Source organism: Macrotis lagotis, chromosome X (assembly GCF_037893015.1).
Source record: "Macrotis lagotis isolate mMagLag1 chromosome X, bilby.v1.9.chrom.fasta, whole genome shotgun sequence".
Classification (NCBI taxonomy): Eukaryota; Metazoa; Chordata; class Mammalia; order Peramelemorphia; family Peramelidae; genus Macrotis; species Macrotis lagotis.
In genome coordinates this window covers 81,359,517-81,374,332 of record NC_133666.1, presented here as the reverse complement: position 1 = coordinate 81,374,332, position 14,816 = coordinate 81,359,517, and the positions used below count along the sequence as shown (strand labels likewise).

At 41.8% G+C, this 14,816-nt stretch overlaps 1 protein-coding gene across 3 annotated transcripts in view; it reads right to left on the bottom strand.

Moving 5' to 3' along the window:
• ATP2B3 (ATPase plasma membrane Ca2+ transporting 3) overlaps positions 1-14,816 on the bottom strand; it is a 99,237-nt gene that overhangs the window by 17,794 nt on the left and 66,627 nt on the right. For all 3 annotated transcript variants that reach the window (XM_074201307.1, XM_074201305.1, XM_074201308.1), the window contains exons 14-16: positions 12,598-12,789; positions 4,946-5,159; positions 1,755-1,966 (exon numbers count right to left, since the gene is read on the bottom strand). In XM_074201307.1, coding sequence (XP_074057408.1) covers positions 1,755-1,966; positions 4,946-5,159; positions 12,598-12,789 — 618 coding nt within the window. The remainder of the gene's footprint in view (positions 1-1,754; positions 1,967-4,945; positions 5,160-12,597; positions 12,790-14,816) is intronic.

Genomic DNA, 14,816 nt, shown 5'->3' with positions numbered 1-14,816 from the left:
CTCCTGCTTAACAAGGATCTGTCCCTGGCTTCTGATTCCATGTGCTCAGTGTCCTCTACTCGCCAGTTAAGGCTGTATTCAGCAGGACAGGGCATAAACACCACCTGCCAATGGGGCTAAAAGTGATAGCTAGTCACCTGGAACTGGTAATCATAAGAAAGTATTCCAAAGTGGCAAGGGCCTCCCTGCTTGGCAACAAGCCGTTGGGATTCTAGGGTATGTTTGCGGAGTGGGGATGAGGCTGACCATAAGTATTAAGGGCCTCTTCTGTTTTACTGGCTCCTGCCCTCTGTGCTCTCTCTCAGGGAACTAGCTGGGTCTCCCATGGACTTAACTTAAGAGGATGGGTTGGTGAAGTTGGTTTGTTTTTTGTGGTACCTGGACTCTCAGGTGCATGGGTTGCATCTACCAGTCACTTTTGTGAGCTCAAGCCTGAGCTTTTTCCTGGGAAATTGGGTGGGATGGGGAGGGTGGAAAGGGAAGAGAAGAAGCTTTTCTTTTGAAAAAATAAATGCCAAAATTTGGGAATTTCAAAGAAGTACCGAGTAAGGTATACCTTTGGAGCAGCACAATGTTTTTGGAAAGTCTGAGTTTGGGAAATAACTGGCCAATGAGCTTGGGGCTGTGCTTGAATTCCTTTCCGCCCAACAAAGAAGGGTTTGATGAAACCTTGCCCCACCTAATGCTGGCAGTGGGAGGAGGCCCTGTGGCAGGGGTGGTCTTGCCAGGCTGCTTCAGCAAACCTTTCCTCAGAGCTAAGTCCTGTCGTCCCTCTCTCCCTCCTCCCCCCTTTACAAACTTTGTAGTGACTTGGTCCACTAACTGGCCTCTCTTGTCTCCTCTCCCATGAAAGGAAACATGAAAGTTTAATGCCTTTCCTTCAAGTCAGACTGAAAGTCAAGGGTCAGGACTATCCTACTGGCCTTCCAAAACAGACTAGTCGCTTTCTCCACTGATCTGGACAATTGGAAAAATCATCCTTACTCAGTGAGTGTGGGAGTCTGCTGCAGATTGATTCAAATGCAAATACCCTTGGACAGGGGAACTGAGATACCCTCTATCAGCAAGTAACACCTTACTGAGGACCAGAGAATTTAATTCTGAGGTGAACATCCAATAGTCCTGTTTCCTATCAATCAGACCCGGAGGTAGAATGATTCTGGTTAAAGGCAAGGGAGGTTGCCTCACACAATACATCCCTCATTAAAATAAACAGAATTGTGCAAGTCCTCACGCCAATGCACTGCTTGGTTAGTAGGTGTGATCCTCTTCCATAAGAAGGACTAATAGTAGCCCAGAGTAGCTTGGGACCTCGGGGTGAAGAGTCTGGGCACCTGTCACTTGGGCCAAAGTGGTAATGGTGGTAGCCTAAGGCTAGCAGTAGGCCCTCAAGGAGGGGTGAAAGAACCAAAAAATACTCCTTCACAGTTTTGCCTTGGGTTAGTCCATCTTTTATATTAACTCTCCCTTTTCTCTTCTCTCGATGTCCCCCTTTAAGAATTGTTTCCTCCCTTCCCTGCTAGCAAAAATGTTAAGGGTTAAACTAGAAGATGGAATTGTCTTCCTTACTTCCATTTGAACCCCGCCATTGCTGGGCATGGAAATAAGCACTTAATAAGTAATTTTGGATTCCTTCATTCTCCTCAGTTTCTAATCTCTTCCTACTTGGTAGAAGGGAAAATGGTAACCCAGAGTCAGTACTCGCCCAACATCCCATGGCAAGTAGGTGGTGAGATTAGTCTAGATTAACTTACTTGAATGCCAAAGGTGCCCAGGACAATGGAACAAAAGATGGGATTGCTGAAAATGCCTTCGAAGACATTCCTCTCACCATGGATCTTACGGGCATTGATTTCATTACAAAGTTGCATTAGAACGAAAGTATTGAAGATGATGGTATAATGCTCTGAGGGTGGAGAGTGCAGAGGGGCATTCCTGCCACTGTCAATGTCAAACATGACTTCACCTAGAATGGAGAAGGAGAAGAGAGATGGTTAATGGGCAGATTCCAGCAAACTCCAGCAGGGGTGGAGGCAGCATGAGGTAGAGAGATATATGACCTTGGACGAGTCCTTTTCTCTCCCTGAGTCTTGTTTTTTTCCCAATGTTAAATGGAGAGAGTTGGATTAGCTGACCTTCCAGCTCTGTGCTCCAAACCTCTGATCCCATGACCTTAAGTCTTGCCAGGTTAACAGATTGTAGCCGACTTTACTGAACAGCTTGGAATTAGACATCAGGCAAGAATTAACATCAATCCTTTGCACATAGGTGGGGGCCAAAAAAAGGAGACTTGAAATGAATTGGTTCTGTCAGACTGTTGAAACAGTCCCTTTGCTCTGTCTTCTCTGCCTCCCTACCCCCAATTTGTTTTGCTTTGGTTTTTTACCCCCAATCTGGTTGATCAAATCTGTTTTCTTAGCAGGTTCCACCTTGCCGGGTTGGAGAGTGCAGAGGCACCTTCAGCAGCCAGGCCCCTGATGCAGTGATCCCAGCTTTTGAATTTGCAGAGACAAAAGTCTGAAGTGTGATAACAGGAATGCTACTGGATACAGCCCTGAGCCCTGAATGACCTCTGGATGATCTCTCAGCAGTGCCCACGCAGTGTAGCAACTGTGCCATCACCAGAGAAGACTACAATGGCATAAGCCTGTGCTGGGGGTTAAGGACATTTTCAGGGCCCCAGGAAAGAGTCCTCCTGGGAAAGGGGAGAAAGGTAGCCCTGCTGGCTCAGGGCCAAAGTCACCTGGAATGCTTAGTCTGACAGGTGAGGCAAGGTGGCGGGGGGCAACTGGAACATCTTAAGCGGCCCTTTACAGCTGAAGAAGTCGGCTGTGTTTGCGGAAAGATGACAAGTGCGGGGGGGGGGGGGGGCAGCAGGTAGAGAGAGAACAATGGTCTGTCTGAGGTTCCTTCCTGGCCCCCAAGCAAACTCAGACGATTGAATGTTTCCTGAGATCTTTGGTATCTCCTACCTAGTCAGCTCTTTAGTCTTTCTGGTAATATCTAGGAGTCGTTTTTTTCTATAGGGGTGGTGGGGTGGTGGTGGTAGAAAACAGGGGTAGTGGTGGTGGGGTAGGAGAAGGTAGTAGTGGTGTTGGTGGTGGGGTGGTAGGAGGTATGGGGGGTGGTGAGGGTAGTGATAGGAAATAAGGGTAGTGGTGGTGGCAGGCTGTAGGGGTGGTGGTTGTGGTGGATGTGGAGGTGCTGGTGGGGGTGGATCTTCCCTTGGGTCCTGCCTCTGTGTGCCCTTGTAGGCCATTCCCTATTCTTGGAATGCACTGCCCTTCTGTCTCTCCTGGGCTTCCTCTCCAGCTTAAACTACACTTCCTACAGCTGTCAGCACTGTTCTCTTTCCCCATAAAATGACTTTGCATGCATTTACTTCTCTGTTAATCTGTTGTTTCCCTTACATGGACTCTAAGCTTCTTGAGGGCAGGGCCTGTTTCACTTTTACTGGCAATCCCAGGTCAGGCAAAGAGGAAGGACTCAATCAATGAACTGAACTGAACCCCACCTGAAAGCAAGGCTAGTCTGGGACAGCCAGTTGACATTTTTTCAGTGAGAAGGAAGATGAGAGAGAGGAGGAGGAATCTGGTGAGTTGATGTTAGGTCAGCCTGGATCATGGGCAGAGTCACACGCTCCTGATTCTCCCCCCTCTCCTTTTCCTCCTCTTAGATCCCTATTCCTCCCTCTTTATTTCTTTCCTCTTCATAATCAGAATATATGGCTCAAGACAATAGCTTATCAATGTCAATCAAAGATTGTTGACCTCTTCAAGGAGGATACTAGCTAATATCTGAGGTTTGCCTAGATTGACCCTTACAACAACCTTTTGAGGGAGGTGCTCTTCTTATTTCCATTTTATAGTTGAGGAAATAGAGGCAAATAGAGGTTAAGTGATTTGCCCGGGGTGACACAAATCTGAGGCCAGATTTGAAGTCATATCTTCCTGACTCCAAGTCTGGAGCTCTGTTTGCTGTGCCAGCTAGCTGTCTATGTGAGATTTTTCCTGATTCCCTCTAGTGAGGGGCTGCACATATGTTCCCCAATGAGGAAAATCTTTCCACCTATATGTATGCATCTTCTCTGCAATATATAGTCTCAGAGTTACCTCAGGTACTAAGAAGTTAAGTGACTTGTCCAAGGTCACATGATCAGGATGTCTCAGAGACTCTACCCAATATAGCAGGCTGGTTTCTCTCTCATACTCATTCTCTCTCTATTTGCCTGTCTGTGTCTCTCATTCTCAATACATATATATATATATATATATACATACACACATATATATTTATACACACACACACACACACACACACACACACACACATATATCTTAGATACTAGGTCTTTATCAGAAAAAAATTTTCAACAAAGTTCCCCTCACACACACAAACTTCCCTTTCCTTTCTAGGTCTATTGATTTTGTTTGCATAAAAGCAATTTTACATAACTAAAATTGTCCAATCTATTTTCTGTGACCAACTCTAGCTTTTATTTGGTTAAAGATGGCAGTGTGTTGGAGTGGTCTGAAAGTTGCATTTGGAGTCTCAGTAGAACTAGGTTTCAAATCAAATTTGGCCTCTTGGGCAAGTCACCTCACCTGGATGGGAGTCAGTCCCCTCAACTTTAAAATGAAGGGAGGATATGACTAGCTGATTCATGAGGTCACTTCCAGCTCTTAATAGAGTCAGGCTCCCCTAGCTGGAGCTTTGCAAAGTATCTCCTTCCCTGATTCCACCTCGACTTTTTCTATTTAAGCCTTTCTGCAAACCTTCACCCCATTTGGACTTCATCCCTGCTGAGCTAGGCCAATCACACATCTTGCATACACAGACAGCCCCTGGAGTTTAGCATGTATCAAGGCTAACTTGTAAGCACAAGCCCAACTGGCGGCAGGAAGGATGTTGGGCAAACAGGCTGGCATTGGCAGAAGCAGCTTACCTGCAAATAGAAGGGTGAAAATGACTGTAAGCTGGTAGATGGCATGGCCCAGAATATTCTTCATCATTGTACGGGAGATGAGGGGCTTATCTCGTCCATATGGCTTTCGGAGGAGGAGGGACTCAGTGGGTGGTTCTGTAGCCAGTGCCAGCGAAGCAAACGTATCCATGATGAGATTCACCCAGAGCATCTGGACTGCTTTGAGAGGGGAGTCCTGTGGACAGAGAAGATGGGAAGGAAGAAATTAGCCCTGGGGAATCAAGGCACCACCTAGGTCTTCAGAGACATGAATCAGAAACAGCACTGACAACTGTCTTACAGAAATACTTTCCTACTGAGCAGGTGGGAGTTTTGATCCTTGTGAAAAGGGGAAAAAAGCCACCTAGTTTGGGCCCAATTTTAGTGGTATTTTGTTCAAATGAAAACCTTGATAGCTCTTTTGAACAAGTGTGATGGTGATATTTCTCCCTGCTTTGAGGTTTGGTACAGTGCTTAACTAAGCTTTAGGATGTGTGTATGTGTGCGTGTGTGCACATGTGCGCACACACATACTCATGTGCATCTGTACTTTTTCATCAAGTTGTGGCAGCAGCCCCAAGGCCAGACCTCCATCATCTACTTTCTTGGGCTCTTCTGCAACCTCCTCATTGCTGTCCCTACCTTTTTTCCTTCAATAGCTATTATTTGTTCTGGCCAGAAACTCTGAGGGTCTTTCTCTCCTAGACTGATTTGTGAAGGCAAACTAGGCCATTTTTGGTCTCAATTCTTACCTAGCCTTAAAATCACCGAATGGGTGTTGCCTCAGACAAACAGACCTAGGAAAGATCTTAGCTTAAAAAAGGCCAAGGTCTCCCACTGCACCTAGGGTCATCTCCAGTCATCCTGAGCTGTCTTGTCCCTGAACTTCAATGACTGGAGAACAGAGTGAGGCTGCTGATTTTGCACAGCCCTGCATCACTTAAATCCAGTTCATTTTAAAAAAATATTTTATTTGTTTTCCAATTATATACAATAGTAGTTCCTACTTATCATTTTTGGTAAGGTTTTGAATTTTATACTTCTTCCCCCCACCTTCCCTTCCCCCCCCCCACAGAAAGCAGTCTGATAGTCTTTACATTGTTTCATTGGTATACATTGATCAAAATTGAATGTAGTGAGAGAGAAATCATATCCTTAGTACATAAGACAACTTTTTTTTTTAAAAAAAATCAAAGGTAATAGTCCTTGGTCTTTCTTCAAACTTCACAGTTCTTTCACTGAATACAGATGGCATTCTCCATTGCAGACAGCCCCAAATTGTCCCTGATTGTTGCACTGATGGAATGAGCAAGTCCATCAAGGTTGATCACCACCCCCATGTTGCTGTTAGGGTGTATAATGGTTTTCTGGCTTTGCTCATCTCACTCAGCATCAGTTCATGCAAATCCCTCCAGGCTTCCCTGAATTCCCACCCCTCCTGGTTTCTAATAGAACGATAGTGTTCTATGACATACATATATCACAGTTTGCTAAGCCATTCCCCAATTGAAGGACATTCACTTAATTTCCAGTTCTTTGCCACCACAAACAGGGCTGCTATGAATATTTTTGTACAGGTGATGCTTTTACCCTTTTTCATGATCTCTTCAGGGATAGACACAGGAGTGGTATTGCTGGATCAAAGGGTATGCTCATTTTTGTTGCCCTTTGGGCGTAATTCCAGATTGTTCTCCAGAAAAGTTGGATCACTTCACAGCTCCACCAACAATACATTAGTGTCCCATATTTCCCACATCCCTTTCAACATTGAACATTGTCATTTCTGGTCACATTGGCCAATATGATAGGTCTGAAATGATACCTTAGAGATGCTTTAATTTGCATTTCTCTAATCAGTAATTATTTAGAGCAATTTTTATTTAACTATGGAAGCTTTACTCATCTGTAAATTGCATCCTTCGACCATTTGTCAATTGAGGAATGGCTTCTTTTTTTTTTTAAATAAATTTAACTCAGTCTGTATATTTTAGAAATGAGTACTTTGTCAGAAATACTAGTTGTAAAAATTGTTTCCCAATTTACTACATTTCTTTTGATCTTGGTTACAGTGGTTTTGTCTGTACAAAAGCTTTTCAATTTAATGTAATCAGAATTATCTAGTTTGTTTTTAATGATGTTCTCCATCTCTTCCTTGGTCATAAGCTGCTTCCCTTTCCATAGATCCAACAGATAAATTACTCCTTGGTCTTCTAGTTTGCTTATAATCTTGTTTTTTATATCTAGATCCTATATCCATTTTGATCTTAACTTGGCAAAGGGTGTGAGGTGTTGGTTTAATCCTTTGTTTCTTCCATACTAACTTCCAATTTTCCCAACAGTTTTTATTGAAGAGAGAGTTTTTGTCCCAATAGCTGGACTCTTTGGGTTTATCAAACAGTAGATTACTGTAATCATTTCCTGCTTTTACACCTAGTCTATTCCACTGATCCACCACTCTATTTCTTAGCCAATACCAGATAGTTTTGATGACTGATGCTTTATACAATTTTACATCTGGTTAGGATAAGCCCCTTCTTTTGCACTTTTTTTCACTGAATCCCTGAAAATTCTTGACTTTTTATTTCTCCATATGAATTTACTTACAACTTTTTCTAACTCATTAAAGTGATTTTTTGGAATTTTGATTGGTAGGGCACTAAACAGGTAGTTTAGTTTTGGTAGAACTGTCATTTTTATTCTATTAGCTTGACCTATCCATGAGCAGTTGCTGTTTGCCCAGTTATTTTTAAATCTGATTTTATTTGCATGAAAAGTGTTTTATAGTTGTTTTCATAGTTTCTGAGTCTGCCTTGGCAGGTAGAATCTCAGGTGTTTTATATTATCTAAAGTTACTTTAAATAGAATTTCTCTCTCTAGCTCTTGCTGTTATATATCTTGCTAGTAATTTATCAAAATGCTGAGGATTTATGTGGGTTTATTTTATATCCTGCAACTTTGCTAAAGTTCCTAATTGTTTCTAGTAGTTTTTTAGATGATTTTTTTAGGATTCTCTAGGTATACCATCATGTCATCTGAAAAGAGTGAGAGTTTTGTCTCTTCCTTCCCAATTCGAATTCCTTTAATTTCTTTTTCTTCTCTTATTGCTGAAGCTAACATTTCTAACACAATATTGAATAGTAGTGGTGATAATGGGCACCCTTGTTTCACCCCTGATCTTATTGGGAATACCTCTAGCTTATCCCTATTGCATATAATGCTTGTTGATGGTTTCAGATAGATACTGCTTATTATTCTAAAGAACAGTTCATTTATTCCTACACTCTCTAATGCTTTTAGTAGGAATGAGTGCTGTATTTTGTCAAAGGCTTTTCAGAATTTATTGAGATAATCATATGATTTCTGTAAGGTTTGTTATTGATATAGTCAATTATAATAAGTTTTTCCTGATATTGAATCAACCTTGTATTCCTGGGATAAATCCTGCTTGGTCATAATTTATTATCCTGTGATAACTTGCTGTATACAATCACTTTGCTAAGATTTTATTTAAATTTTTGTATCCATAGTCATTAGGGAAATTGGTCTATATTTTTTTTCTCTGTTTTGACTCTTCCTGGTTTAGTTATTAGCACCATATTGGTGTCATAGAAGGAGCTAGGCAGAGTTCCATCTTCACCTATTTTTCCAAAGAGTTTATATAGAATTGGAACCAATCCTTAAAAGTTTGAGAGAGTTCACTTGTGAATCCATCTAACCCTGGAGATTTTTTTAGGGAGTTCAATAATAGCTTGTTGAATTGTTTTTTTCTGAGACAGAAAACCAGTTCACTTGAAAGTCACCCTCCTAATGTCATTGGGTACTCTGAGAACAAAAGACAACAACATCACATCTTCGAGTCTCCTCTGGAGTTTCCTCCTTTGAAAAATCAGATTGGCTTGGACTCAATGACCTCCAAGCCAGTCCAACTCTAGATCTAGGACTCTATCATATAATCGATCCTATCATATGATCATACCCTGATCATATGATAATAGCCTAGAATCGATAGACGAGATCTTGGAGGTGGACATCCTTTCTGTTTATCTAGGCTAAGAACCCTGGTCCTCAGCCTCCAGGCCCAGTGCCCCTTCCTCTGTCCCACATGGCTTCTAATCCATGTTGAGCCTTATTTTGTATGCCTTACTCAAGACCCATTGTCCTCTGGATAATGTCCAGAGCTCTGAAAGGCAATTCAGGCACTTATTCCATAGTCAGTGCCTACTCAATGACCATCTGTGAATGATGATCATGATGATCCGAGGCTCCCCACAGTCTGACCCTGGCTAACCTTTCCAGCCTTAACCCTGGCCTTCCTCTGGGCTCCAGCTCATCATACCCCCTCCTCCACTCTTCCTCTCCAAAGTCTTCTAATTTGTACTTAAAGATCCAGGTCAAGCCCCACATCCTCTAGTGACTGCAGCCTCCTGAGCTGAGTGGGTCCTTGGATGTACATTCTACCAAAGACTTTCCTTCTTTGCTCACCTGATGGCCACAATCTGAGGGAGGAGGTAGATAAAAGTTTTTGATACGGAATTCAAAAGTCTAAGTAAAAATCAGTTCAAACCTCCAAACAATAGCAAAAGGAGAGAGTCTAGACAAAGTGGCTTTGTGGAAGAATTTGGCTTGGTTATTGTCAATTTGGGATATTGTTGGCTTTTTTTGGTACAAGGAAATTAGCGAAGGGGGGGATTGGCATCACACATTGGGAAATGATTTGAGTGTCAAAAGAAAAGGCTAGCACTCATGATTTTTGCATGTACTTTTGTTTGTTTTTCTGTTTTTTTTAAAGAACTGTTATTCGAGAACCAAGAGAACATTGTACACATTAACAATAACACTGTGAGATGATCAACTTTAATGGATGCAGGTCCTCTCAGCAGTTCAGAGATAAAGGACAACCCTGAGAGATCAGTTATGGACAATGCTATCCATATCCAGAGGACAAAGCCATGGAATCTGAATGTATACTACGTTCACTTTTTTAAAACTTCTATGTTTTTCCTTCTTTTCTTATAATTTTTTCCTTTCCCCTTAGTTCTAATTCTTCTTTCACAAAATGATTAATATGAAAATGTTAAACACAAATGTACAACTTTTACCAGACTGTTTCCCTCCATGGTGGGGGGGGGGAAGGAAGGGTGATAGAAAAATGTGGAACTCATAAATTTGGAAATGGATAAATGTTGAAAAAATACCATTGCATGTAATTGGAAAAATAAATAAAATTTAAATTAAAAAAGAATTGCAGCTCTACTGATGAAAATTGAGTCCATTCTGCCACTAGGTCACCCAGTTAAAAATGATGATGTTATGAAAGTGTTTTGTAAAAAATTATTTAATATTTTATTTTTCCCCAATTACAAATAAAAACATTTGTTTTTAAAACTCTTGAGTTCCAAATTCTCTACCTTTCTCCCTCTTTACCCCCTTTCATTGAGAAGACAACCAATTTGATATAGATTATACATGTGTAGTCATGCAAAACACATTTCTGTATTCATTATTGTCAAAGAAAACAGAAAAAAAATTTAGTCCTTCAGAGTTGTCTTGGACCATTGTATTGTTGAGAATAGCCAAGTCATTCATAGCTGATTATCTCACAGTACTGCTGTTCCTTTGTACACAGTACATTTAACTTTGCATCAGCTCATGTAAATCTTTCCAGGTTTTTCTGATAGTATCCTGCTCATCATTTCTTATAGCACAATACTATTCTAACACAATCAGATAGCACAAATTGTTGATCCATTCCCCAATTGTTCATCCACTTACTTTCCAATCCCCTGCCACCAGAAAAGAGCTGCTATAAACATTTCTGTAACATGAACGTTTTCCCCTTTTTTAAGGTATAGACCTAGTAGTGGTATTCCTAGGTCAAAGGGCATGCATGCTTTATAGTCCTTTGGAAATAGTTCCAAAATGCTCTGCAGAATGGTTGAATCAGTTCATGACTCCACTAACAGTGCATTAATGTCTCATTTTCCCCGAAGTTTCTCCAATATTTGTCATTTTCCTTTTCTATCCTATTAACTAATCTAATAGGTGTGGAGTAGTGCCTTAGAATTGTTTCAATTTGCATTCTTCCCATCAATAGAGATTTAGAGCACTTTCTCATATGATTATAGATAGCTTTGATTACTTTATCTGAAAACTGTAAAAATCTCTTGATCATTTATCAATTGGGGATGATTCATTTTTATAAATTTGACTCAGTTCTTGGTATATTTGAGAAATAAGACCTTTATCAGAAAAAAACTTGCTTCAAAATTTTTTCAGTTATGATTACTAAATGTATTTTCCTTCATCCTATTCCTCCCATTTATTCTATTCTTTATCCTTTTATCCTGTCCCCTTTCAAAAGTGGTTTGCTTCTGACTACTGCCTCCTCCAATCCGCCCTTCCTTCTATCACCATTCCCTTGTCTTACCATTCCCTTCTCTTATCCCTTTCCCCCTACTTTCCAGTAGGGTAAGATAGATTTTTATATCCAATTGAATATTTATTGCTGTGGCTTGCTTCCTTGGGGCCCACAGCGGCAACCTCCCTCCCAGAGGGGAGCTGAGAATAAGGAGTCAAGCCACCACTGCCTTATGCCTCCAGCTCGATTTTATTACTGCTTAGCTATTACATATATAATGTTAGGTCTTCCAGGGTAGAACAAAGAATAATGAGGGAATAGGGGTGTAATCGGTGTGTACGTGCGGTGTCTTGCATTACAGGATAAGGGAGTATGTTAGGGAGGAGGTGATAAGGCACAGCTGTGTCTAGTGCCCTTGGTCAATGGGGCGGAATGTCCAGCTTCAAAGGACTCCAGCTCCCAAGGACGCCGGCACACCTTTATCTCTAAGGGCGGCTTGCCAGCTCCTGAGACTGTCCAGGTGGTGGTTTACTTGGAAATGATTTGTGTCATGGCTGTTAGAATAGCCTGTGTACCCACAGTTTATATTATTCCCAATTTGAGCCAGTTCTGATGAGAAAAAGGTTCACTCACCACCCCGCCCACCTCCCCATCTTCCCTTTCATTATAAAAACTTTTTTGGGTCTCTTTGATGAGATAATTTATTCCATTCTACCCCTCTTTTCTGTTTCTCCCTGTGCATTCTTCTCTCTCTTCTCTCTCATTCTCTCTCATTCTCTTCTCTCTCATCTCAATTCCAAGAGTTGGTAAAAAGGAGAAGCAAACGTAATTACATGAGAAAGGGAGTGATTATCACCTGGCTTTTCCTTGATTTTCAACCACATAAGAAAGCTTGAGTGAGAGATGATGCTAGCAAAATGCTTAACAAGGCCTTGTTTTTCACTCATTACAATATAATACAGATGCTAAAGACAAGTCTACCCACAAAGATAGACATTGGTCTCCCTGTCCCAAGAGCCTCTCAGCATTAGAAACATTTTGGGAGAGGTAAGCCTGGCCTCCCCAGAACTGCTCTCATTCCTTGTATACCCTCCCTTTAAGCAGTCTATTATGGATCCTCATCTCTACTTTGGTTTAAAACTGTCTAGAACTTGCTTTCTCTACAGTAAAACTCTTGAGCCAAGGAGACTAGCTTTGTTTCTATCTCATTGGCCCTCAAGGAAGTTATGTTGGTGCTGACTCACTGACTCTCACCTGACAGCAAGATAGTGCTTACCTGTGTAATACAGGCTCCTGTGAAGGCCACAATCACAGCAACGACATTGACTGTCAGTTGGAACTGCAGAAACTTAGAGATGCTGTCATAAACATTTCGGCCCCACATCACTGCCTTGACAATACTGGAGAAGTTGTCATCAGTCAGGATGATGTCCGAAGCTTCCTTGGCCACATCTGTTCCTGCAATCCCCTAGAGAATCACATAGAAGACCCATTCACCTCCTAGTTCTTTCCTTCCTTTCTGATCAAGGCAAAATCATTGCTGCCATAAAGTCTACTCTTTTATTTGACTCCTTTACTCATTCATTCATTTATGTATCCAGTACCTGCTACAGGCATGGAGCCCACAAATCCGACATAGGGTTATTGATTTCCTTTCTATAGAAGCACTTCAAGGTTTACAAAGCATGTTACATATCTTAACTCATTTGATCCTCATAATAGCTCTGGGAGGTAGGGGCTGTTAATGGTTGTTTTACAAATAAGGAAACTGAGGCAGGCAGTGGTGTAAGGGTCACATGGCTAGTAAGTGTCTGAGGCAAAATTCAAACTGAGATCTTCCTGATTCCAAGACTCTTTCAACTCTCTGGCAGCTTGATGCTGCATTTCTATTCTGGAACATCAAATAATGCAATCTCAATTGTACAGATATCTCCTCTGTAAAATAGACAGCTGAGCTAGATAACCTCTAGAATTCTTCCCAGACCTTTATGTTGGGTGATGTAGCACTGCAAACCTGGCCATAAAACAAAGTGCTTTATGGTCTAGTCCTATTTTAAATACCTCAAAGAAATTTATCAATGGAAGGGAAGTCATTGCAAAGTGGAAAAAATGACTCCCATTGGTTTCTGTGCTTCCTAATTGGCCTCCCTGCCTCTAGTCTTCTGGTCTGACCTACCCTCCCTATGAAGCCAAAGGCATTTTTCTCAGGCTCAGCTCTGTTTGGGTCATTCCTCTGCCCCAAGCTCCTTGCTGGCCACTGAATAAAGGGTAATAATGTGAAGATTCTTCGCTCTGGCTCCCCTCTACCTTTTAGTCCTTTCCTTAGCACCCTACACTTTTTCTTCTACTTCACTGCCCCATTCATACACCATATGCCCCACCTTCTCACCCTGGAGGACCTAGCTGACAAGTAAGAAACCAGCCTTTGCTTGAAAAACCCCAGGAAGGGAAAACCACCCAAGGCAGGAAGTATTTTCTGCCATCAAGCCCCAACTTGCCTCTTTTCAACTTCCTCCCATGGCTCCTGGTCCTGCCTTCTGGGGCCAAACCCAGCAAGCTCAGTCTCTGTTCCATATGACAGCCCTTCAAATGCCTAAAGATACCTCTTTGTCTCCAGGCTAATTCTTACTTCTTCATCTACTTTTCAAAGGGTGCAATCAGGAGGCCCTTTCCCCATCCTGCTCAACTTCCTCTGACTGTTCTCTGGATCATCCATGTCTTACCTAAAACATGGCAGTCAATTCATAAGTCCCTTTGCTATGAGATGGTTCCTGCTCCCAAGGACCTTACATTTTATTGGAAAGATACTGCATGTTCATAGATAAATAAAAACAGAATATTTATGTGGCAGCTAGGTGGCACAGTGGATAGAGCACTGGCCCTGGAGTCAGGAGGATCTGAGTTCAAATCTGGCCTCAGACACTTAATAATTACCTAGTTGTGTGACCTTGGGCAAGTCACTTAACCCTACTGCCTTGCAAAAAAACCCAAAATAAAACAAGACTCATTTCTTGAGTTCCAATCTGGCCTCAGACACTTCTAGCTGTGTGTCCCTGTTTGCCTTAGTTTTCTCATCTGTAAAATGAGCTGGAGAAGGAAATGGCAAACCACTCCAGTATATCTCTGTCAATAAACCCATGAACAAAGACTAAACAACAAAATTTATTTCTACCACCATCCCCTGTGATTTTATTGAGGTTTGGGGACTCCAATGCCAGTTCATCACCTCCTGCACTAAATAAAATAACTTGCTAAGGATGATACAACTAGTATGTTGTTAGAAGAACCTGAACCCAGGTCTTCTTGACTGAGGCCATCTCTGTAGCTTCTGTGCTTAACTGCCTCTAAATACAGCTCATATCCAAAATACATTCATTCTGAGAAGCAGGAGAGACCGGCCTCTTGAAGGAGTAACTTGAGCTATACTGTACAGATCTAACTGAAATTGGGTTTGATCAGGGCAAAGTTCAGTGAAGATCTCCCCTCCTGAGTCCT